At 49.9% G+C, this 25,197-nt stretch overlaps 1 protein-coding gene across 1 annotated transcript; it reads left to right on the forward strand.

Annotated features, from left to right (window-relative positions):
- The first annotated feature begins 636 nt into the window (after positions 1 to 636).
- KLHL12 (kelch like family member 12) lies at positions 637 to 24,671 on the forward strand. Its single transcript, XM_087762119.1, has 12 exons — positions 637 to 701; positions 921 to 1,118; positions 6,901 to 7,054; positions 7,858 to 8,075; positions 10,713 to 10,862; positions 13,809 to 13,923; positions 14,882 to 14,988; positions 15,976 to 16,171; positions 17,411 to 17,569; positions 18,764 to 18,862; positions 22,531 to 22,717; positions 23,065 to 24,671. Exons 2-12 carry the CDS (start codon positions 933 to 935, stop codon positions 23,189 to 23,191), a joined length of 1,698 nt encoding a protein of 565 aa, XP_087618245.1. The 5' UTR covers positions 637 to 701; positions 921 to 932; the 3' UTR covers positions 23,192 to 24,671.
- Positions 24,672 to 25,197: the final 526 nt, after the last annotated feature.

Genomic DNA, 25,197 nt, shown 5'->3' on the forward strand with positions numbered 1-25,197 from the left:
CCCCAGCCGCCTGGCAGGAGGGAAAGGAGCTCGAGGGCAGGGGGAGAGCGGAGGCGGCAGCCACCATGAGCTCGGGGCTGTCAGCTGGAGGCGATCTGCCGGAGATGTTGAGCTGCCTGTGTGGGAAGAGCTCAAAAACAGCACCGCTTTCAGACTCCCGGGCCTGTACAGCAGCCTCCCGGGGCCTCGCTCCCGGCTTGGCTCCGGCACTCCCGGCAGGCCCAGTTCCAGGCTGTTCGCCCCCGAGCGTGACCCGGGTCCCGCACTTCGTGTGGGATCTGCCCGCGCCTCCAGGCCCATCCCCGCCACGACCACTGGCGGGGGATGGCAGTCGATTAAACTGCAAATTTTCCCTCCAACCTCCCCAGACCCCAGCAAGCCCCCGCCGCGCCTGCCGCTGCGGGCCCGGGCACCCGCCCCGCCGGGGCCGCGCTCGGCACCGCTTCCCCCCGCTGCTGTGCGGGGGCGCCGGGCCGGCCCCGGGCCGCGGGTCCTGGGCCCCGGTGGCGGCGGCGGAGGCGGAGGCCGGGCCGCGGCCCAGGCGGCGGCAGGAGCCCGTTGCCCGGCAACCGCCAGGCACCCGGGGGCGGGGTAGCGCGGCGCCTCGGCGCGGCCAATGACGCCATCAGAGCGCGCCGCGCGGGGAGAGGGAAGGGAGGGGGGGAGGCGAGGCGTGCGGGCCGGGACCTCTCCCCGCGGCGGTGAGTGCGGCCGGGCCGGCCCCGGGCGGGCGGCGCCGCGTGTCGGCGGGGGAAGCCCCGGGGCTGCGGGCGGGCCTGGGGCCGCCGGGGCGGCGCGGGGCGGGGGCGACCCGGGCGGGGCAGGGAGAGAGGGAGGGGCGGCGCGGCGCGGCGGGAGGGCGCCCCCTGGCGGCGCGGCGGGCGGGCCGTGACATGTGGCCGTGCTGGCTGTGCCCGCAGGTGCCGGGCGCCATGGCCCCCCCCAAGGACATCATGACCAACTCGCACGCCAAGTCCATCCTCAACGCCATGAACGCCCTGCGGAAGAGCAACACGCTCTGCGACGTCACCCTCCGCGTGGAGCACAAGGACTTCCCGGCCCACCGCATCGTCCTGGCCGCCTGCAGCGACTACTTCTGCGCCATGTTCACCAGCGAGGTCGGTGCGCCCCGAGACCGCGGGCTGCCGCCACCCATGGGTGCCCTGTGGGTGGAGGAGGCAGGGCCGTCCAATGCTTGGGCTGCTCTCCATCAAGCTGATCAGCAGCTGGGCCTGGGTCCCCTCGTGGTGGCCCAGGATCCCCTCATGGTGATCCTGGAGCCCTCTGGATCCCCCCCATGGTGGCTGTGGATCCCCCCATGGTGGCTGTGGATCCCCCCATGGTGGCCCTGGGTCTCTCTGGGTCTCCTCGTGGTGGCTCTGGATCCCCCTATGGTGGCTCTGGGTCTCTCTGGATCCCTCCCCCCCATGGTGGCCCTGGATCCCCCCGTGGTGGCTCTGGGTGTCTCTGGAGCCCCTCATGGCGGCCCAGGATCCCCTCATGGTGGCCCTGGAGCCCTCTGGATCCTCTCCTGGTGGCTCAGGATCCCTTCGTGGTGATTCTGGGTCTCCTCATGGTGGCCCCACAGCATCATGGCACGGTGGGAGTTAGAGGCTGCAGTTGGGACCGTGGTCCTGAACCATTGCCTGCTGCGTGACCAGCCTGTGCACCAGCGAGCTGCCAGGCTGAGCTGGCAAACCAGAAGGCTCTGATACATTTATGGATTTTTCTAGTGGTGGTTTATGCTCTTCATGCTTCTCAGCATCTTTTTGGCCGAGGGTACCAGCCCTAGTGCAAAGCTGTGCAAGCCGTGGTGTGCGCCTTAGACCGGGTGGTGCATTAAGGCAGCCCTTTCAAACTGAAATGGAGGGTATTTAACTCCCGTTCTGGTTTCTGTTTGGCTGATCAGCTGGTACGTGTTGGGTTGTGCTGTTGCTCTTGCGAAGAGGATGTAGCCTCTAGCACTGGGGCTGAGGGGGGAGACTATAAATCCCCGTTGCTGTGCTCGGCAAATCTCGCTTGTGAGGACCTTTGCTCTCACAGTACTTACTGTATTGACTCACAATACCTGCATGCTGTTTTTTTGCAATCACTGGAAGGTAATATTTGAGCTAAAGCTATCATTCGTTCGTATTGTTAAATATGAGATGCTTTGCCTGGCTTTGTCTTTTATAAGTTTGAATCGGTCTTTGCGGCTTTTTCTTATAGAAGATGCTTTCCTTATCCTAGCAACTTCCCCATTAGCAGGCAGAAAAATGACTTAGTAGCTCAAAGGTCCTAAAGGCCTCCCTGCTAGCCCAGTAGTCCTTGCAGGAGAGAATCATTTTCTTCCTTGTTTTATCCAGCAATGAACACTGCTGGCAGAGCTGTCTGTGTGCCTACTTCTCTTTCTTTCAGCGCTGCGTCGGGTGAGCAGGTGTCTTAGTTTTTATAGTCCTGTACAAAGCAACCAAAAAAAGACATATGTGGACTGACCACACACCAATATATTTTCTGTCCATGTCTTCATGAAATTTGTAAATTTGTTAAGCTCATGCTCTTTCTCTGCATAAAGGAAATGTAATAAAAAAAAAAAAATACACAAAGCAAATAAGGTCCCTGGAGGCTGAAGTTCTCTGTTTACCAATAGCTTCAATGTAGACAGCATATAGCAGACTGCCTCTGCTTCTTTGTGTTTGCCTCTACGTTTCTGTCAATGCTTTTGGCTTCCTGGACTTTATCTAGGCAGTCTACAGAGATCCAATCACGCTGTGTGCTACAGAACATTCTTTGTGGCTGCTAACAAAGGCTGAGGATTGGCATACGTTGGATCTAAGCTGAGATCGTCTCTCCTTCCTTCTTTATACTCTCATTTTAACTGTAACGTTATAGTGACCCTAATTCATAGATGTAATTCTTCCTAGAAAAATAAGCATCCAGTGCCCAGTGGGCATGATTGCTCGATTCCTCATGCTCCCAAACTGCCGCTGCTTTGAGGGTTTTACTTGTTTTGCTTAGTTTGTATTTCTTCCAAATTTGCTTTTTCGTATGGAAACCCCAAGACGACAAACCTGCCAAGTGGCACACGCAATTACTGAGTGTTTGTGGGAGAGTGTTCTTTCCAGGAAACGACAGCTCGGTAAGCCTCAAAGTGGACCCGCTTCCTATGCGTCAGTGACGAGTACGTTGGTGAGCGCGAAGGGACAGCGTTTGGGTGCTCTCCAAGCACTTGTGGGTACGGAGTGTTTTGGCCATGGCTGTAACTTGAGGGAACTCCAAATACCAGATTGCATAATGGACTAGCAGTCTCTGCGAGGGCTTCCTTTGCATTTCATCGCTCGCCTCCTGCGAATTTGGGGGCTACTTGGCTAGCTGTAATGTGTGGCTTTTGTCAGACTCGGGCTACACAAGGCTTTGTTCAGAACTGATCCCTGGGTTATGCCCGCTGTCGTTCACGATGTTACGTCTGTGCGTGGCCAGCGTAGCACTGAGACTGCCATCAGAGATTATCATCATCAAGAACTGCGTTTGCCAGTCTCTGTGTCTCTAGTTCCCTTCCTTCTCTCACTTCTGACTTTAACATGTACTTGAAAAAGTTCTCAGTCTTACTTAGTTTTAATTTCTTCCCATTTTCTGTTCCCATTTTCCAGAATGAGGAGAAGCCACTGATCACCTGTTGAACCCGTGGCTTTTGACAACACTTTTCTCTGCCCCTGTGCCGAGTAGTGTGGGAAAACTGAAATGCCCATCAGTTTTACCTACAGGGTTCTTCCTTGTAGTGAAAATTGAAGAGCGATTTTAGCAAATGCTCCCCTGGATCCTAGTTTTGCACTGGCATTTCTGTCTCTGTTTGCACAAGTTAGCCTCACTCGGGGTGTGTGAAGAGCTGATCATTGGCTCCACCTCAGAAAGAAAGTAGTCTGTCTTCTCTTGGAGGGTATGTTCTAGAAATTGAAGGATTTTTCCCCCTAGAACATGGAGGAACATTCTTCTTATGCTGAAAATAAACAACTTCTGTTTCCAGGTTTTTACATGGTTATCCTCACTGCACGGCGAACGCCTTCCAGAATGCAGTGAGCCACATATTAGCGCTGTCATGTCAGCATTTCTTTTCCCCTATACATGAGAAGAAATTGGAGGGGTTTATTACAATAAACTTTTGTGTATCTGCGTTAGTGAAGACAAAAACAAGAAGTGGCCTTGGATAAGAAAGTGGTTCCAAAATTTTAGGCCCATTCTCCTGCAGAGTGAGCCGCATGATTTATGGATGGAATGGGAGACAGCAACATTATGTTTCACAACAGCTCTGACTGCAACCCCTGCCTTAAGGCTTTCAGCAGCTTAGGCATCCTGGGGTAAAACTCCTGATGTCTCCAAGTGACTCTCCTTAACTACAGGAATGTGTTTTCCTGGATGCTCCAGTTGATTTCTGGATCTGTACTGCTGCGTACTTTTTATGACGTGTTAGAAATGTGCTTGTATCGGGGAGTATCAATCCCTTACTGCTTTATTTCCCACTGGTTAGCAGAACTCTGATGTTAAACAACAAAGGGGAAAAATAACCTGAAACTCTAACAGCAGAGCTGCAGAGATCTGTCTTGTACCGATAAAAACCTCTGAAAGCAAAGCTGCTTGTACTGGGTTTTGATTAGCATCGTCTGACCATAATTTTGCATTGCTTCTGAGTCCAAATATGTGGAGGTATTGATAAACGAGGGGCTCTCGCTGCCCCGACAGCACCGCAGTAAGCGCTGCCTACAGTTCTCGCTGCACATGCAGTCTGGAGCTGCAGCTCCAGTCTTCATGGGATGTTCAGAATCAAGTTGTCTCCACTTTGAGATCCTTCTTTAAGGTATGATGCTAGGATCCCAAGTTATTCTGCATCATATACATTGTGTGAAGTTATTTGAAATGTTTTCTTCCTTCCAAGCAATCTTAGCGTGTGAGTAATCCGTGAGCCAAATAACAACCAAGTAGTGGAGTGTAGCAGAAGTCCAAGGGAATCAGAAGGGGATTGTCTCTGTAGTATGAGTGTTGTCCCCATGGTTTGTGTTTTGGTCAACAGTATAAAGAGAGCATGTGCATGGCCGTTATTGATTATTGAATATTGGTTGTGGGGACAGGAGCTTCTTTACCAGCTCCAGGCCGATCTGTGAAGAACAGATATCTGCAGCTTCTCCCTGAGGTGGTGTAATACGTTACCAGGAGGTCTGGTGCTCTTGTAATCTCCTGTCAACAGAAGTTGGTAACTTCTTATCCTCTTTCTTCTAAGTATGTATGGTCTACATCTCCATTTGCCTGTTGGAATCATATGAACATCTTGGCTGATCAGCTCTGACCTTTGGTGACATGTGTGTCCTTTTCCTGTTGTACCAAACAGCTGAGTCTTGCTTTGGGAATGTTGTGTCTAGCCCAAGGTAGGAACTCACTTTAGCTTCTAAATGCAATGCATGGCCTGTCATACAGCAGGTCAGACAAGGTAATTTGCTGTTCCTTTCTGACTCTGGATGCCATAAGGTTTGTTCACTGTGTCAACAGACTTGAAAGGCCTCTTCCCTCAAATTACTTCGAGTATCACCATGACCTCCTGTGTTTCTCGTCTCTACTGTGAAGTGTATCTGCATCACAGAAATGGCTCGGTCTCAGCAGAGACATCTCTTCCCTTCTGCTGCTGTGTCATCGAATGCCTCTGCAGGAATATCCTTGACTGCTCTTATTTTCCCTACTTCTGTATTACCTCCTTTTTCCCCAACTGTGGCAGGTCTAAGCCAAGCAATCGTGCTTTGATCATGCTTTCTATTCACTGAGTCTCTGCTCAATCTGTCTGTAACCAACCTCAGGCTCATTCTTGGCAAGAAAAGTCATGGGCTTTCATCTGAATCGTGCTTGCACTGATACTGACTACTTCTTCAAAAGTCAGGGATAAAAAGGGTGGGTTTGCAGCATGCTGGATGGAGACATCCTTCTGTTGAGGTCCCTTCATGCTGACGAGCTTGCAGCTATGTGCAGGGCGTGATTAGCGAGTCCACCTGCTAGCCCTTTGCTCATGAATCATCAGGTGCTGTGCCAGCAGCTTCGTGATGGGTGCATTGAACCACAAAGCTGATGCTTTGTGAAAAATAATCTCGGTTTTGTACCTACAAAGGTGCAAATTTGGTGGATTCACAGAATTTACTGTTCCCAAAGATTGACTGTTGAGAGGGTAACATTCCTTGGAAAAAATAGTTATTCCAAAATGATGTATCTTAGAGGTGATAAAATGGTCAGGGGACAAAGTCAGGATCGTGTAAGTATCATCACTGTATGTACTATTATTTTACTTTCAAATGTGTAAGCTAAACCTACATTTAACTTTTAACTCTGAACTTCGCTAAACCTACATTTAACCTTTAACTCTGAACTTCCTGGCCTATAAATAGTCATTCTTTTTAGGAACCTTCACCATAAGCTTGCAGAACAGATCAGGAATTGAACAGTTAAGAAAGATTTTTATTGGGTTTGATTTTAGAGCAGAGCGGTGAGGTGGGGACTCCGTGTCATACACATCCAGCCCAGGGAGGAATCCCCCTGGACTGTTCCTGGTAGCAAAGCTTGGAGTTACTGCGTGGAGGAGACAGCTTAGTTGGCTTGCACGAATGACGCATGTAACTTCTGCTATCTTTAATCTCAGCTTGCTCGTTTTACAATGCAGTTTGACTGTCCTCCCGATCCATAATGAACTTTGTCTCTTTTACTCAGCCTGTAAGTGAATTCTGTAGGGAAATTCCCTCCTTCCCCTTACTCTTTCAGTGGGCACACGAGAAAGGACAAATCTCTGTTGAAACCTCTCTGACAGATCACATTTTTAAAAACTGCTGAGCATTGTTGGCTTTTTGATCACATTACTGAAAAATAAACCTTTGTCTCCCTTCTAATTTACAGCTCTCAGAGAAAGATAAACCCTACGTAGATATCCAGGGACTGACAGCTTCCACCATGGAAATCCTGCTAGACTTTGTATATACAGAAACTGTTCACGTGACAGTAGAAAATGTCCAAGAATTGCTCCCAGCGGCATGTCTGCTTCAGCTGAAAGGTAATTGCCAAGTATCAGCACAAATTGCACAATTGCTGGTGTTCAGAGATTTGGGTTGTCTGACCTTCTGTAAATGGAAGACAGATTGTGGGAGGCATGATATTTATAAGGACTTACGTCAAATGTCTTCTGTTGTCTTGTGCGCTGTGGTCTTATTGGTAGAGGAACCGCCTTGGGTGGAAAAAGAGGTGATAAAACAGGTTATTGTTCCATGCTTTGGGCTACTGGATTTCTGCGTGAGAACTCCCAGGAGGAATGGTGGGCTGTATAGCACATAAATGTTACAGCTCAGTCAACTTATAATAAGAAGTAAATCCTTGATGTCATTTGTCCTGCCATCATAGTATGTCTGGGTCGTAATAAACTGGTTGATGTCATTGCACGTTCACCTACGGAGCTACCCCAGGCAATTATCCCAAATCCCAGGCAACTACCAAAAAGACATTGGGGAAAACCTAGAAATCTGGTAGCCATATCCACTAGCATATACATTTTTTGCTTATAATCCATGAAGTTGAGTACAACTCACATTTGAGTCTTTTGCTAGTATCAGATTTATTTAATTTTTGCATTTAAATAGAATAGCCAGAGATCAAAACAGCCCAAACACATGGTCTACTGCTTAGTGTTTTCACGTCCCTCCAAAGAAATATTTGCATGCGTGTGTGTCTGTAGTATTTTTAAGCTTGTTATTTGAGTTGGATTTTCATTATTGTTTAGAACTTTCTTTTCTGAAGCCCTTTCCAAAGCAGTGGATTGATAGTAAGCATGCAGTGCTCATTCACCCCTCCAATTTTCCGTAGGTGTGAAACAAGCTTGCTGTGAGTTTCTAGAAAGCCAGCTGGATCCATCAAATTGTTTGGGCATTCGGGATTTTGCTGAGACACACAATTGTGTTGATCTAATGCAAGCTGCAGAGGTCTTCAGCCAGAAACATTTTCCAGAGGTGGTTCAGCATGAAGAGTTTATCCTCTTAAATCAAGAAGAGGTTGAAAAGCTCATCAAGTGTGATGAAATTCAGGTAAAACCTGAAAAGTACCGTTACTGTGAAAAGCATTGAAGTAAAACGTTGAAACTAGTCAGAAATTAGTCCATACTCCTAGGGTGGACTTGTCACACAGTACCTGAATTTGAAATTTAATTTCTAAGAAACTTCTTCTGATTTTTTAGCCACGTAATCTGAAATTGATCAGTAACTTGTAGCTTCTATGTAAGAATTTGTTGTCACACGAGTGTTTCTTGCAAGTAAGGCAATCACAGTTAGTTACCTCCGCAGAGTTCTTGTTCCCTTGTCGTCTCCTTTCCCTGGAGAAGCTTTCAGAGGTTACAAAGGCAAGTTGTCTCAATGCCTACGTTTCAGAAATACCCCGAAGACTTTAACTTCTATTTGTAGACCTTTTCATGCTACTCAGCAGCACAAGGAATGCATCTGTCATCCCAGGCATTTGGGTGTCCTCTGCTTTTACAAGCAGCAGAATGCAGGATGGTGCAGGGTAGTCTGACCCTTCAGGCAGTTATATGCAGATTGTGTTCCCTTAAGGTTGGTTTCTAGAGGATTTACTATTTGGCTGGAACCTGTCAAATACTTTTTTCCAAATTTTCTATGAATATGTATGTTCTTGAGAATTGAAATGAGCTGAACGTTCCTTGATAACGGGGAGGGGACTCGGTGTTGTACTGAGATGGACTTTGTCGAGAGTTGATGTTTGCGTCTGTTCTAAAAGAAGTGATTGAAGCAATCGCTATTCAGAGTTCACAGTGACGTGAACTCTTAGAAGAAAACCAATGTAAGTGATATCTCTGGTGAATTCCTGAAAGCCAATACAGGGGTAGCCAGAGGAGAATTCTTGATGTATGCCTTGAAAGTCTGCCGTGAAAGTGGCCTTCAGCCAAGCTGATGTCCTCTTGATTAGAAGTCTGCTTGACAAAGAGCATGCGAGGTAGCAGTGAAAGACCCTGGCACGGGCTGAGATCAGCAGTGGAGAAAGGCTGAGTGTGTTTGGTGTTTAACAAGCCGCAGCTTTAATGCTGTGAGGGTTTGAGCTTACGTGGGTTGTGGCGAGTACTGACATAACGCTTCTGGACAGCGAAGAGGAAATAATGAGGAACTTGAGAACGACGCAGCCAAACTAATCAGATGATCCACCCAGGCGAAGTAGAATTCATTGTGGATTGGAAGGACTGATTCAGGCCTTGCAGACGCAGTGAGGTGTGCATTCGTTGTAATACCTTAAGAAGGTGAATGAAGCAAATCTAGCTGTTGCTGTGCCGGGGCAGCGGTGATGTGCTGCATCAGAGGGCACTGAGGGAGCACTCTCGGAAAATCCCCTCACTGTTGGAGAAGTATAACGGCAGGTCCTCACTGTGATGCTGTGTTTAGCATTACTCATCATTTATCAGAAAACAGAACTGATTTCATGAACAACAAACCTGTTACACGTATCAGAGGACAGTCAGTTCGGGAGGGGATAAAATGATGCGGGATTATTGCGTTTGAGGAGGAGGTGGGGAAAATTGGAAACAATAAAGTATTCTGCCCTCCTTTTGTGAGCTCTAATTGTCCTTTCCCTGTAATTCAAATAGAAAGAGGCCATTTCAAATTGCACTGTAACAAATATAAATCAATGGCTTGGAAGAATTACCTTACATAATTAACCTCTGGCTCCCTGCTTCAGAACATTCTGCAACAGCTAGCTTCAAACTGAACTTCAGAGTGTACGAGCCAGGTATTGGTGGGAAGGCTCAATCCGCTTATTCCAGTATCTCCTTTTATCTTCATATTTAATAACAGTTAACAGACCTCATGATAATAAATTCATGTCTGATTTGCTTTTACATTGGATGATCTGAAGACATGCAAAAAGAAAACCAACCCTAAACAATATATTATAGAGCTTTTTACAATTCTTTCGCTTTTGGTAATCATAGGTGTCCAAAGCACCTGAGGTTCTCTAAGTACCAAATTTAGATGGTTTAGTCAGTGTAATCTCTGGACGTGGGATAAGCACCAGCATGTGCTGGTCCTAAATGGAGAGAGAAATAAACTAGTCAGAACAGTAACATTCACGCCCTGGGGTTCTCCACTCTGAAATCTAGTTGTTTAGAGTTTCTTAAATGTGGATTGAAATTAAAAAAAAAAACCAACTTAAATGTACCTGGTATGGCTTGGGTGTTAAAGGGGCAGCGCGTGGGCACGGGGCTGCAGAGGGTTAAGCGAGACACCGCTCCGTAAAAAGGAAACGTGATTCTGATCATCTTTATGATGGTACTTCGCATTTTGCAGGACCGTAACTCCTGCTCCGCTGAGAAGTCGGGGGAGCTGCCCTGCGAGTTACGGCCTGACACTGGGCTCTCTCAAAAGTGGTGGCTCCCAGCTTCTGGCTCTGCTGCGTACCATAAAGCTGACTTTTCTGGGTACTGCCAGTTGTTAATCTCAGCTGTAAGGAAAAAACAAGTGCGGTTTTAAGGAAAAGCAAATGAGGGAATTTCATAGCGCTTGTAAATACAGCTCATGGGAGTTTCCATAACAAACTCTCACTTGAAATGTCCTGCTCTCTTGCTAGCTGTGAAGCAGTGTCAACAGCCTGGAAGTTGTCTGTTCCACAGCAGTTGCTGAAATATTATCCTGCAGTCTGATCAGCATGTCTCCTCTTTCCAGGTGGACTCCGAAGAGCCAGTGTTTGAGGCAGTTATAAACTGGGTGAAGCACTCAAAAAAAGAACGTGAAGCATCGCTGCCAGAACTGCTGCAGTACGTGCGCATGCCGCTTCTCACCCCCCGCTACATCACAGACGTCATCGACACCGAGGTATCGGCAGCCCGGGCCCGTGGATGCAGAACAGCTGGGAGCCAGCATCTGTGTGTGATTGCCGTGTTCCCTGGTTAGACTCCCGCTGTCCTCACAGAACGTGTTAAAAGCCGCTTTCTCTGCTGATGCTTTTTGACGCTGACACGATGGAGTTGTCCCTGTTCAGCTGGAGTGCCCACTGTTTCACTCGGAAGTGGTTTGCTGTGCCAGCAGTTACAGCACCCCGCTTTTCAGCTGGGAGGGCAACCCATCCAGAGCAATCAGTCAGTTGTCTCCTGGTATACGTAGCACCTTTCTGCTGTCATCTCGCATAGCTTTCTGACAAGTGCTTTCTGCCTTGCATTTGCAAGCGCTAGCAGGTCTCCTTCTCTAGGCTGAAGGCTGCTGGCATGCGATCCCAGGGAGGAAATGGCTCCTGTTGTGGTTTAACCCCAGTCGGCAACCAAGCACCACACAGCCGCTCGCTCACCCTCCCCACCCCCCGCAGCTGCGTCAGGGAGAGAATCGGGGAAAAAAAAGTAAAACCTGAGGGTTGAGATAAAGACAGTTTAATAGGATAGCAGAGGAAGAGAAAATAATAATAAAAATAATAATGATAAAAGAATATACAAAACAAGTGATGCACAATGCAATTGCTCACCGCCTGCTGACCAATGCTCAGCCTGTCCCCGAGCAGCAATCGCTGCCCCCCAGCCAACTCCCCCAGTTTCTATACTGGGCATGACGCCATAGGGTATGGAATAGCCCTGTGGCCAGTCTGGGCCAGCCCCTCCGGCTGTGCCCCCTCGCAGCTCCTTGTGCACTGGGCAGAGCACGGGAAGCTGAAAAGTCCTTGACCAGTGTAAGCACCGCTCAGCAACGGCTAAAACATCAGCCCCTTATCAACGTTATTCTCATCCTAAACCCACAGCACAGCACTATACCAGCTACTGGGAAGAAAATTAACTGTATCCCAGCTGAAACCAGGACACTGTCATGGTTTAACCCCAGCCAGCAACTAAGCACCACCCAGCCGCTCGCTCGCTCCCCCACCCCAGTGGGATGGGGGAGAGAATTGGAAGGGTGAAAGTCAGAAAACTCGTGGGCTGAGATAAGAACAGTTTAATAATTGAAGTTAAATGAAATAGAATAGTAGTAATAATAATAATATAATAATACAATAATAATATACAAAGGGACTGATACACTATACAACTGCTCACCACCCGCCAACCGATGCCCATCCCATCCCCGAGCAGCGGTTGCTGCCCCCCAGCCAACTCCCCCAGTTTCTATACTGGGCATGACGCCATGGCCAGTCTGAGCCAGCCCCCCTGGCTGTGCCCCCTCCCAGCTTCTTGTGCACCGGGCAGAGCACAGGAAGCTGAAAAGTCCTTGACCAGTGTAAGCACCGCTCAGCATCAACTAAAACATCAGCCTGTTATCAACGTTATTCTCATCCTAAATCCAAAGCACAGCACTATACCAGCTACTGGGAAGAAAAATCAACTCTATCCCAGCTGAAACCAGGACACACTCCTCAGAAGTTGTTTCAGGTGCCCATGGCAAGCTTTGAGTGAGAAGGACAGCAGCTGTGTAGGTCCAGGGCCAACACACGAGTCAGAGCCATTTCTAATGCTGCTGCTTTGTGTGGCTGGGGTGCTGCAGAGGCAAACCAAAATGTGGATGATGGTAAGAGATAATGAAGCTTTTGCAGTGGAAGTTTAATTCCAAACAGGAAGGGATGCTGACCCCGTGCAAGGTTTGACAGGAAGGCACAGAGAAGTTCAAACCAGAATTCTGGTTTGATGGTGATGTGAGGTGATCAGTGGTTACTAGCCCTCGTCACCTGCCGGGTGCTGAATGTTGAATGACAGACTTCTCTACACAGAGAAATGGTTCGTTTAGCAACGTTCATCTTCAATGTGCTATATATAGCTGCCTTTTACAGGTGTTCTTAAATAATGGCAGTTAACAGGCAGTTAAGTTGTGCCAGAGCTCAAATGTGTTTAGTCAGATTGTTACAGTCCACTTCAAACTGAAATTGAAGGTAATGGGAAAGGGACTGGTACCAAAACAATTAGATCTGTTCCAAAACCAGCCTAAGGTAGTGTGTATGCAGGGCCTCAGCTTTCTTACTGTGCAGGATGTCCTCTGCAGGCTGGAGGTGACAGACACTGGTGGGATATCATCATCTCGGGACGGCATGGAGAGTGTTGGCCCTGTGTGGCATCATCTGCTCTGAACACCCTGGCCTTCTTGCACAAGCACCAAGAACTTGTAAAAATAAAGCTTAACTTATTGCAGCAGCATATAGCACCAAACACCCAAAGGGAACTGAACGCTGAGCATCCAGGGGAGGTTGGTCCAGGCCCTCAGCCAGGGAGGGTAATAACACGGCGTTATGCAAGGAGGAGATGAGACTCTCCTTGGGCTGCAGTGTCCCCCGCTTCTTTTCTTACTGCTTCTGTAGACTTTTCGTAGCTCCATGTCCCATGTGCACAGGGATCAAGCTAATAGATCCAGCAAAACTGCTTCGGTGTGCTGTGCTCCTTCGTTCTTCTTTGATGGCAGGGGCATGCTGAGAGTTGATGACGTGGGGCAGAGCCAGGCAAGCCGATTTCAAGCGTAGTTTCACCGCCAGTCCCCCTTCTCAGACATACTTCTGCTGGCTAAAATGTAGCAGAAGTGGCTCGTCCTTAGTTTTCCAATATAGTTATTTTCATTAGGGAACCTGCAGTGCCAGACTTTGTGTGAGAACTGAGCCATACCTTTTCAACTGCAGTCCAGTCTTAAGTCGTCTTTGCATTTCCTTGCGTGCAGTATTTGCACCGTGACACTACTAGCCACAGCCTGCACACAAGTCATTTTCATGCTGTCTGAACTGACGAGAGTTGGCTTTAGGACAGTACTTATGAGAGATCTTAAAATACATTGCATGTACCAGTGACTCATGTTTTTCCTCAGCCTTTTATACGATGCAGTCTGCAGTGCAGAGACCTTGTAGATGAAGCTAAGAAATTTCATCTTCGGCCCGAGCTCCGGAGTCAGATGCAAGGACCCAGGACAAGAGCACGTCTAGGTGAGCAGCGAAGGGAAGGACCCTGAGAAGGTCTGGGGCATCGGCAGGAATTGTATTATACACCATGTCTGGTGCCTCGTAATTGCACTGAAGTGCTTCACAGCAGTGACTTGTGGATCCACAGTCCCCAGTGGTACAGAAAGGGGACCAGAGCAAAGGACAGAGGTGCGTTTTTTTCAGAGCACCGTTGCTTAGTGGCAGTGCGGGGACTAGGTGGTTGCCTTTAATCCCAGGCCTCTGCTGTAACCCATAAAACCAGTTTCCTGAGTTGTTGGTGCCTCCAGATACGTTCGTCTCAGCATGCAGCTGTCCGAGAAGTGTGGGAAGAGTTCCCTCCTGTCTAAAAAGGCAGGTATCAGTGTCAGAAACAAAAAGAGCCATGAGGTGAGAGACAGCTGTGTCACATTTCATTAATTTTTCAGGCTTCAGTCAGCTTGACTTGTTTCTCGGTGAAATGGTGAAGGAAGGTGCCATCTGGTCTGGGTGTCATTTGCGAAGGAGGGGAGAAGGCCCTGCTTTGTGAGGAGGCTGCAGGGAAGCAGCCCTCCTCCTTCAGCTCTCGTGGGGTGGTAAGAGGTTTGAAAAAATAATCGTGGAAAGAATAGAAAAGAAGATATTATCGAGCCAACTTCAGGACCTAACGTAGCCAGGTTGTCTTCTCAGAGTCCCTCTAACATGAGGAGGAACAGCCCTCCAGCAGACAGCTCCTAACACCCGAGCCAGTCTTACTGCCACGCACCCTGGAAGGGTTTCTCTCTCTTCCTCCCCGCTGAGGATCGAGGGGGTCCGGGTGACTGTATCCACGTTAGGTGCCAGCTTCAGAGTGGTGATGAAAACAGGGATTTAGAGGTGACGTGTTGCACCAAGGAAGGCTCAGAGATTCTTCAGGTGATTCCCTTGAGGTGACCCTTTGGTTGTGAAGGGATTGACTTGACTTTGCTCTCCCTCTTTGCTCTAGGAGCTAATGAAGTCCTGCTTGTGATCGGCGGCTTTGGCAGCCAGCAGTCACCTATTGATGTTGTGGAGAAATACGACCCAAAGACTCAGGAGTGGAGTTTCTTGCCAGTAAGGGACCATTTTTGACCACCACTGGGTTGAACAGGCTGTGAGCAAACACTGGTCCTGTAGCATCAGCTGTATAACATTCCGCTTTGGGCTATCCTTTGCGTTCTGCGTAGAATTTCTGCCTGCCATAAATTCTTTGGAGTTGCTGAGGTTTACATAGCAAATGCTGAAACCGCTTCACGTTTGCAGATTTGCTAAGTAAGCTTTGTATAAGAGGTGGTTGTCATATTTCTAATCAGATGAGCCTACAGAGACCCACATCTTTGTTGTGGGAGTGAGAGCTCTCATGTTTCTTATTGAAGGGTGGTTAAGCTTTAAGTTAGTGATGATAATTGAAATGTCAATAGGAATAGTGTAATCAGGCCTGCTTTCAGGCAGGCTGCGTGATCTCTCTGGTTTCATTGTTTCTGAGCATATGGGAGATAGTAAGGAAGAGAGAATTTCTGCACTGAGGACCCTTTCTACCCAAATTTAAAATCACCTTTATCTGTGTGAAATGGTGGAGAACTGCCTCTTCTTTAATATCGCTAATCACAGAAGACTCTGTATCACCTGGTCTCCCAAAATTCTGTTCTTTTTTGGAAGCTAAAAGCTTGAGGTATTTTCAGCAAATATTCCAAGTCTCTGCATTTTCCCGTTAACAGTCTCTGCAGGGAGCCAGTGGGAGGCACACAAACCTCCGAGATGCATCAAAGATTCAGTAGCAGCATAAGATAAATGACATTTAATGCAAAATATTTTAGTGCAGAGAGGCCTGGCCATGAGAAGAGGGCATGGCAGAGACAGAGTACAGGCAGAGGAAGGCAGACGCAGTTGTTAAGCATTTTAGCCAGGGCTGTATCCTTTAAATCCATAGTGCTGTTTGCCTCAGCGGTAGTGGGCCGTTTTCCAAAAGAGCAGGAAAAGAGAATGGAAGAACAGTGGTTGGTCTCCGTGCATCAGTGTTTTTTCGTCTCCCTGACCTTTTTATGCTTTCTACTGTTTTAGAGCATCACCCGTAAGAGGCGCTACGTTGCTACAGTGTCCCTGCATGATCGGATCTATGTGATTGGGGGGTATGATGGTCGCTCTCGTCTCAGCTCGGTGGAGTGCTTGGATTATACATCAGATGAGGATGGGATCTGGTACTCCGTGGCTCCGATGAATGTACGGCGAGGCCTGGCGGGAGCCACGACCCTCGGAGGTATGTCCTGGTCCCCGTACTGACGGGGCAGTACAGCCTGTTTCAGTTCTCGTCCTGAAATGCCCTGAGCTGGTATGTGCAGAGTGGGATGGCTCCGAGGGAGGAGGTGAGACTGAAATTGTGGCTTCTCATCATTTGGATGTAGAAATGGAAAACTTGCCCACATATCCTGAGAGGAGCTCTGCCTCCGCTTGATTCTTACGGCATGTGGCTGTGCATCCAGGGAAAGGAGCTCTGTGAGGGATTATGGAGTGGGAAGCTCTCGGGGTGGTGACAGTGTCGCATATTACTGAGCACGGGACACCAAGTACGGCAGTAACCATCCAGCGCTGCGGAGAGGCTGAAACTGGAGCATGTGCAGAGGAGGATTCTTAGGGCAGACCTGGAAGAAGAAAACTACTTTACTGAGCAAACCAGAATGCTTGAGCTCGCTTACGCTGGCAAAGCAAAGGCCAAGAGGGGATATGAGTGTGCTCTGAGTGTAATTTGGCATGAGAAGGAAATGGGCAATGTAAGAATTGAATAAGAACAAATGGTTATAAACAGGCCAGGGAAACGTTGGTGTGGAAATGAGAGGACGTTTTCTAGCCATTAAAATAGCAGTTACTCTAGTGAATATTCTGTGCTTTAATGCTTATATTAGACTATCTTCTTAATAATAAATATTGGTTAAATATTATTGATTTAGATTGTTAATAATCTATTCTAATGAAAATTCTCTTAAAAATGCAGCTGCTTTGAAGAAGACAGATTTGTGAAAGCGTTGCATGAATTAGGTTATCCAGTGTGAGGAACTGATCTTGACGATCCAGATGTCTTTTGGATCTTCTGTCCTTTTGCTACCTGTGTGTTTACCACCTGTAAGCATTTGCTCTGGGGAGGTGCTGACAGGATGCTAGTGACAGGCAGGGTTTGGGCACGGCAGCGTTTCAGTAGGTTCTGCAGCGTGGAAAAGGTAACTGGGGGGTGCGTGTTCTCTTTCACCCATCAGCAGGAAGCAGATTTAAGGGCCAGATGGGTTTTATGTTTGTTCAGTTTGTTGGGTCTGTGAGCAGGCTAATGCAGGGAGCTAGGGGGAGGAGGCTGGCTTTGTCTTAGCTTCGAATGTGCCAAGATCGGTAGTTGTTCCGGTATTTTGCAGTCCGTGTTGTAGGCTCGCTCCATCTGTGAGGGCCTTCTTGCTCCACGTGCATGCTTGATACTTGACTTGCTGAGTCCAGCCTCTGTCTAACATTGCAGACATGATCTATGTTTCCGGTGGGTTTGATGGAAGCCGACGTCACACCAGTATGGAACGATACGACCCGAACATTGATCAGTGGAGTATGCTGGGAGACATGCAGACAGCACGGGAAGGAGCAGGGCTTGTTGTAGCTAATGGAGTTATCTACTGCCTCGGTAGGTACCCTTAAGACCTCTAGGCATTCTGCAAATACTTGCTTTTTACAGACATGACAGTGCAGATGCAGGAGCACCAATTGCATCATGTCCAGGTTGGAAGAGAAGGTTTAACTTCACTGCGTTGAGCACTGCACAGCTCCGTCGGCGAATGCAGCCTGCTCTCACTGTTACCGTCGCAATGGCTGAGACTGGAGCTGCCACATGACTGCAGTAAACGCTGTCAGAGGCAAACTGGACACAATCAGCCTACATTTGAGGGACGGCTGAAGCGCGGGGGACGAGCAGTGCCGGCTGAGGTTTGCAGGGACTAGGCAGGGGCTAAGATGCCCTAGAGATGAAGCAGATAGCCGCAGGACAGAGGGTGCATCTGCTGCACACAAACCAATGTGGGCTTCGTGCTCCAGAAATGTATCCTGAGCTGTATGTGTTCCAGCTCCTTTCTGTAGCACTCCTTTATTTTCAGAGACCCACGCCAGCTGTGAATACGGCGAGAGTGCTAGAGGGCAAATCTCTCTGAAGACTTCAGTAAGCGTGTTCTTCCACACACCTTCTGGGCCCCAGAAAAGGCAGGCCCAGCACTGTACCCACATTTGTTACAGTCCTGGTCCTGGGGAGTCACAGATATTGGACACTGGTTTATGGGTTTCACTTCCCTCTCCCAAATTCCCCTTCCTCACGCTGTCCCCCGAGGCAGATGCCAGCACGCTGCTCCTTTGCTGAAGCTGCACAATGAGATTTCTTGGCATCCTCTTGTGAAACAGCTCTTTGAGACATCCCAGCCTTCACTGCGTAGCCGCATAGTGTCAGCTGGCGGCTGCAGCACACAGACCCCGAGCCACGTCTGGAAGCTGTACATCTGCTTTAGCAGGACGGCATCAACATTGGCATCAGCATGCTCAGGGGCAGCTCCGGGCAGCGTGGTGCTAACCTGGTTGTACTGGTTTGGAGAGGTGATGCCCTCTCCCAGCACGGCCCTGTGCAGCGCAGGGGCAGAGCTCGCTTTGAGCTGGCTCCAGTCTGGCATTGCGAGCTGCAGAGATCCTCTTTGTTCTGCCAGCCCCGGCGTGCTGCGCGTTGTGCTGATTGCAGCGCAACACTGTACTAAGGATGAACCAGGCACGTTATTGCTCTCTACACAGAAAACATTTTCCAGAAGTCAGACCCATGGTTTGCTCCTGTATTTTGTTTCAGGTGGCTATGATGGGCTGAACATACTGAATTCTGTAGAGAGGTATGATCCCCACACTGGACACTGGACAAACGTCACCCCGATGGCCACTAAGCGCTCAGGTAAGAGCCCACAGTGCCTTGAGGCCAAAATGTTTTGTGCTGCACTGAGGACGCAGTTGCTGCTGGCTGTCCTGCTGCCCTGGAGGATGCTGACCGGCCCCAGTGGATGGTTTGGCTTTGAGAAGGGATGATTTTAGGACGTGCTGACTTAATTCCCCAAGAGAAAGATTAATTTTCACATGCCTGATGTCTCCATCCCATGCTAAGATGGTATAGAGGAATGTGTGTGTGGATTTATAGGTTGCAGGGAGGGAGAGGAAATCTTGTGTGACTTCCCTAACTAGGAACAGCGCACGGCTTGGAGAAAGGCTAGCGAGGAACAAACTACAGACCGTAGTGCAAGGTAATGGGACAGTTTGCTAAGTCAGTGCTCGTCAGCTGCACAGGACACGGCAAAGGCAGGAGCGCTCCAGCAGGCTGCTCCTTCACCTGCACTCCGCTTTGTGAAGTGCTGGGGCAGCAGTAACACGGAGAGCAGCACTGCCAGAGCAGCGTCACGCTGCAGCAGTCTTATGCTAATGACTTGAAACATGGGGCAGTTGCACATCAGTTATCCCCCACCAACTCTTAGTTTGTCTTTCCTGCTTGGCGCCCTACCTGAGCTTTAACTTTGACAGCTGTATCTAGGAGAAAAATACAGTTTAAATCCTACTTTTGGAGTAACTTTCTGTCTCAGCTCTCCGTCATTTCTCAAAGGAGCTCCTGTGGGGCTCGTGCAGCTCCTGTGTGCTCAAGCGTTGGCCCTTTGCTACTGCATTGCGCCTCAGACTGCCCGCCCCGGACCTTCATGGCCATGCTAGCGAGCAGCCGTGGCCGTGCTCATCCGTGTGTGGATGGGCAGGATGCTCAGAGCCCCCGCAGCTTTGTGGTTCTCAATGGAGTAGTGCTGCTGTGCTTACAGGCCCTCTTTCAAAACCCTTTTGAAGTTGCTTTTTCTCTAGTTCTTTCAATGAGCCAGCAGTGTGCTCAGGTGGCCAAGAAGGCCAACAGCATCCTGGCTTGTATCAGGAATAGTGTGGCCAGCAGGACCAGGGAGGTGATGGTCCCCCTGTGCTGGGCACTGGTGAGGCCGCCCCTTGAATGCTGTGCTCAGCGCTGGGCCCCTCACCCCAAGGCGGCCATGGAGGGGCTGGAGCGTGGCCAGAGCAGGGCAGCGAGGCTGGGGCAGGGGCTGGAGCCCAAGGCTGGGGAGGAGCGGCTGGGGGAGCTGGGGGGGCTCAGCCTGGAGAGGAGGAGGCTGAGGGGAGCCCTCATCGCTCTCTGCAACTGCCTGAAAGGAGGCTGGAGCCAGGGGGGTCGGTCTCTTCTCCCCAGGAACAAGCGATGGGACGAGAGGGAACGGCCTCAAGCTGCGCCAGGGCAGGTTTGGGTTGGGTATTAGGGAAAACTTCTTCCCCCAAAGGGCTGTCGGGCCCTGGCCCAGGCTGCCCAGGGCAGGGGCTGAGTCCCCATCCCTGGGGGGATTTAAAAGCCGGGGAGATGTGGTGCTGAGGGACATGGTTTAGTGGTGGACTTGGCAGTGATAGGTTAACGGTTGGACTCGATGATCTTAAGGGTCTTTTCCAACCTGAACAAGTCTATGATTCTGTGATTCTAAATGTCCTTTGCAATTAGCCTAGGCAGCACTGTTTCTGTTTGTTCTCTGTTCCTGTTTAGGGACAAGTGCTGGTTACTCAATTAAAACTGGTCTCTGTTCTAAAAACATTTAAGCTTTCTTGTGCATGCAGTGGCATTCACCAAAACCCCAAGCTTTAAATATTTACCTCTGTGACAGGGCTATTCCTGTTAAGTGTGCGCTGGAAAGTATTTCCCATGTGCCAGGAATGGATTTGATTTCGAAGTTGGTTGCTTTCCACACCCAGGAAGACCCCACGTACAAACACGTGATAAAACCTGTGGGTTTTCCTACATCAGAGGCGACGTGCGAGACCTATCCACGGATCTGTAGAAAGCTTAAGGATAAGACAGCTTTCCCCAAGGGGTCTGTTGTGTGCACCAGAGAAGATGGCTTCTGGCAAGACCAAAAGCAAAGAGTTCAAGGGGAAAGCCTTTATGAGAAGCGTTTCCCAGGTCCATGCTAGCTTCCCGCAAGACTCTGAGGCTTTTGCTAGCAGTGCCTCAGCCCACAGAGCAGACCCCTCAGCGCCACAAGCGAGCAGGAACATTGTGAGGCTCTCGACCCCGGCACTGACTCCGCCACGTTCCTTCCTCAGTGCTGTGACCTGGAGCACTGAGGGCAGAAGCGGGGGTGTGCCCAAGAACATTTTTTGGCCCAGGTTTTTGTGCTGCCGCTCTGTGGTACTAACACCCCAAACCACCAGTAGCTTAGATACCAGTTGCACTTGCAGCCCCCATCCTGGTCTCAGTTCCAGTCTGTCCGCTCTGGTCACCTCAGACCCTGTAGGACTCCTTTTGCCCCAAGGCTTTGACACTCTCTAGAGCTGTCTGCTTGCGGGTCTTCGAATTCCGAGAAAGACCAGGACTAAAAGTTATCTTGCCTTTATTGACAGAGATCGTCTCCTCCGTGTTTCTCTTCATCTCTAGGACAGATTCTGGATGTAGGCCACCCCTCAGAAACCATATTGCATTGCTAGACCCAGCCTCCCTGATGAGGCCTTGGTCTGGTCTCTCTTCTCAGCCAAAGTCTTCCTCACTGAAGCTATCGGAGATGCCACGGGGGCAGCCTGGCCATTCCCAGCTCTTTTGGTGCTCCCAGCAAGGACAGACAGCGAAAGTGAGCTTGCATTTAGTGGAACAGAAAGTCTCTTATACCCTGTTTGTAGAAGAAACAGATCAGTGCCCAAGAGCTGCAGGGTAGCTGGCTTGTTTCCTTCAGGATATTCATCAGTGCAACATGGTGATGGTAACAGCCTGACAGGCTTTACTCTGCCCTCGAGATGCAGCTCGAAACAGCAGCGGCTGTTGGCGCAAGACCACTAAGTGCATTGCTATCTTACCGTGTTCTTTGGTGCTTTGCCTGAAGGGGGCTGCGGATGAGGAACAGAGGCTGGCAAAGGTTTATTTTCTGCTGTTGTCATAAATTCCCAGTTGGGCCAACTGTGTTATTGATTGCTTTCACCGGGCAGGCGAGAACAGCTGTTCAGACAGATGTTTCGGCCAGTTATGCCTCTGTGACTGGGCAGTGGACACCGGTTTTCATTTCCCTGCCTCCCAGAGGAGCAGTGGCAAAGAAATCCCTCCCCCAGCTTCACATGGAGCAGCATCGTTCTCCTTGTAACAGCCAGGGGCTGGGTGGCACCAGGGAGCCCGAAACACCAGAAAAACCTGTCTCTGTGGTGACAGAGTCCCAGCCAGCTACCTGCCAGCAGAGCGAGCCTTGTGCTGCTCTGTTCAGGGGGTCGGGGTGTCTCTCAGCCAAGGTGAACATCTCGCGTTGCTGCTGCTGCCCTGGCTGTGGTGCTGCTCCGTCCCCCTTATGCCAGAGATTCAGCAGCATTTGGTAGAGTTACAGGTTTTCATGTATCATATTGGAGACGACAACAACAATACACTGGGTTATGGCAGCTCTTTGTGGGAGATATAAGCATAAGAAAACGTCCTCCGAAGAGGGAGGAACGGACCTAGTTCAGCCTTGTAACGGCGAGCCCTGGGCGCGGTGCCGTCGGTGTCGCTCATGGGTGTAACTGCGCCGCCTTCTCTCTCTCCAGGGGCTGGAGTGGCTCTGCTGAATGACCATATTTATGTAGTTGGTGGGTTCGATGGGACGGCACATCTCTCCTCCGTGGAAGCCTATAATATTCGCACTGATTCCTGGACAACTGTAACAAGCATGACAACCCCTCGCTGCTATGTGGGGGCCACCGTGCTGCGGGGAAGGCTGTACGCAATCGCTGGGTAAGCGGCTGCCCTGGGCTGGAGAGGGAGATGCCCTGCCTGTCTGTTGTCTGTGACAAGTGAGTTTAGGTGACGCAGCCACTGCCCTGTTTCAGGTGGCCTCTCCTTGCATTTACATTTCAAGCTGTATGAGAGGAGACAGCCCAGAGTCACCGTGCCTAACCTAAATAGGCAGCCTGATGGTCCAGGGCCGAGACAGGCAGGAGAGCAGCAGCAGACAGCAAAAGGGAGCCTAGTGCAGTGGTTTTATTTCAGGCCATTCCTGCTGTACGCAGCTATCCGGCCTCCCAGGAAGGGCTCTGAACGCCTCAACCTCTTCCCTCACCTCTAACTTTCTGTCCTTGCAGATACGATGGCAACTCACTGCTGAGCAGCATTGAGTGCTATGATCCCATCATCGACAACTGGGAAGTGGTGACCTCCCTGGGGATGCAGCGCTGTGACGCTGGAGTCTGCGTCCTTCGGGAGAAGTGATCTGGAGGGAACTTACAAAGAAGAACATCCTAAAAAGTCTCGGCTGGAGGAAGAGTCCCAAGTGATTTGCAGTGACTGTTCTTGAGAGTTGTGGATGCTGTGGAAATAGGCACCAGAACAGCAGCTTTCTGTGCTGCTTTTGACTAGAGCATGTGCATAAACGTGTTATCTCAGCAGTCATTTGAAATCGGGGGCTCTGTGTGAAGCTGGAGAAGGGTGGTGAAGTAGGTCAGGAGAAGCTGCATTCTCTGCTATTCCTGTGGCTACGTCTATCGGCAGAGCAGAGATGCCCCCAGCCTTGGCGTCAGCCAGCCTGGTGAATGTTTCCAAGGACATGTACATACAACTGGCTGGTCTCTTCAGCCACTGCAGGACCACGCAGGTCCTCTGGTTGCTGTCAGCCGTGTGGATGTGTGAGGGTGAATCCAGCTGCTCTTATGTTCCAGCTTCAAATCATCTTGTACATACTGAATGTTTAAACATGCTCCTCAAGCGCACGTCAGTGCAGAGCCAAACCGAGTGAGCATGCGTAAGGGGGTCCTGCACTGTAGCTGCGTCTGCAGGTTCCTCACAGGTCTGCACACAAAAGGAGTCGCAGATTAAAGCTGTCAACTACTGAGACCCAAAAGCCTGAGGGTGCAGGGGACAGAGGGCAGGGGGAAAAGCTCGTTGCCTGGTGTAGAAGCAGATCTGCAGCATTTGTGCTCTGATCAGGGGGCTCAGCAAGGTTCATCGCATCCTATTTCCCTTGAAAAGCTTGACAGACCCAGCTGCAAAGCGCTGCATTTTCTGGCAGCAGGAGCCTTGCTGTGATGTGGCAGTGCCTTTGCTCCCACCCCTGCGGGGAGGTCACCTTGCAGAGACTGAGGCCCTGAAAGTAGGGACACAATTGCTACTATCCCTGTAGATCTTGCTGGTGAGTGACTGGGGTTCGTCCCTGGACAGACCCGTCCAGCACACCCACCTCGGCCTTCAGTCAAGTTCATTGTGTTGATTTTCCTTTTAAGTAGGGTTTTACTGCTTCCAGGGCCGTTCCGGAGTGACACCCAGGATTCCGTTTTGCCCTTTGTTCTCAGCTGTTTATTCCCCTGCCTCGTAACTCCACATCCTCTTACACTAGCTATCCTTCGCCTGCTCCACGAACCCCGAGCGAGAGCTTCATCGCTGGCTCACTAGAGCACTCTCTCCTCAGCATGTCTCCTGCCTTGCTGCGTTTCTGGGAGCGCGGGCTCTCCTCCGCCGTCAGCTTGGCCCCCGCAGTGCCTGGGCTCCGTGTAGTGCTGCTCGTTGAGCTTACTGCTGACTCCTTGCTTGAGGGACAGGGTGGGATCAGGGACGTGGTAGCATGACTTAATTATGCACTTTCAGCCAACGCTCTGACCTTCTGCATTTGTTTCTATCACACAAGTGTTCTGTGGTTTTGTTTCCTATGTTTATTTTTTAATGAAAATATAAAGAATAAAATATTTCCTGAGCCAGGGGGAATTCAGCTCCTGTTCTCTACCTTCAAGACATTTGTCGAACTGCTGTGTGCAGGGCGTGCACCAACGCCGTGTTAGAGCCGGCAGCCACCTTCGGCTGTGCCTCTGCCCTGCAGCCTCAGTGCGGTAGTAAAAACCAACTGCTCCATCTGGTGAGATCCACGACACAAAAACTTATCGGGCCTGGAGGACTTGCTAACTGGGGGTGAATTTGTGGCAAAATCTGCTTGAGAAAAGTGTGGCAGCAGAGATGAGGAAAAGACTGGGACAATACTGTTAGAATAGAGCCTGCAGTTGCAAGAAATAACAGCTCCTTTGTCCACCAGGGAAATGTGGGATGAATGGAGCCCAGTATTAATTCGTCTGTCAATGGGGTAGCTACAAAATACCTTTCCAAAACCTTCTGTTGATTTCAAGGCAAACTGCAGCGTCCTGCCCCAGCAGCCCTCGATGACCCCAAATGCTCTCCCCGCTGCCTGCTCCCCTAGTAAACACCTCTCCTACTCTCCCAGCGTTCAAATAGCC

The sequence above is a fragment of the Nipponia nippon genome, unplaced genomic scaffold (genome assembly GCF_047370975.1).
Source record: "Nipponia nippon isolate SJK-2023a ecotype South Korea unplaced genomic scaffold, ASM4737097v1 scaffold_25, whole genome shotgun sequence".
Lineage (NCBI taxonomy): Eukaryota > Metazoa > Chordata > Aves > Pelecaniformes > Threskiornithidae > Nipponia > Nipponia nippon.

What these genes read in the sequence shown, in the direction of transcription:
- KLHL12 (XM_087762119.1), top strand. Translation starts at nt 933, where the DNA reads ATGGCCCCCCCCAAGGACATCATGACCAACTCGCACGCCAAGTCCATC. An exon ending in GATGGCCACTAAGCGCTCAG is followed by an intron (nt 18,863 to 22,530) that starts GTAAGAGCCCAC and finishes CTCTCTCTCCAG; the next exon opens with GGGCTGGAGTGGCTCTGCTG. An exon ending in AGGCTGTACGCAATCGCTGG is followed by an intron (nt 22,718 to 23,064) that starts GTAAGCGGCTGC and finishes CTGTCCTTGCAG; the next exon opens with ATACGATGGCAACTCACTGC.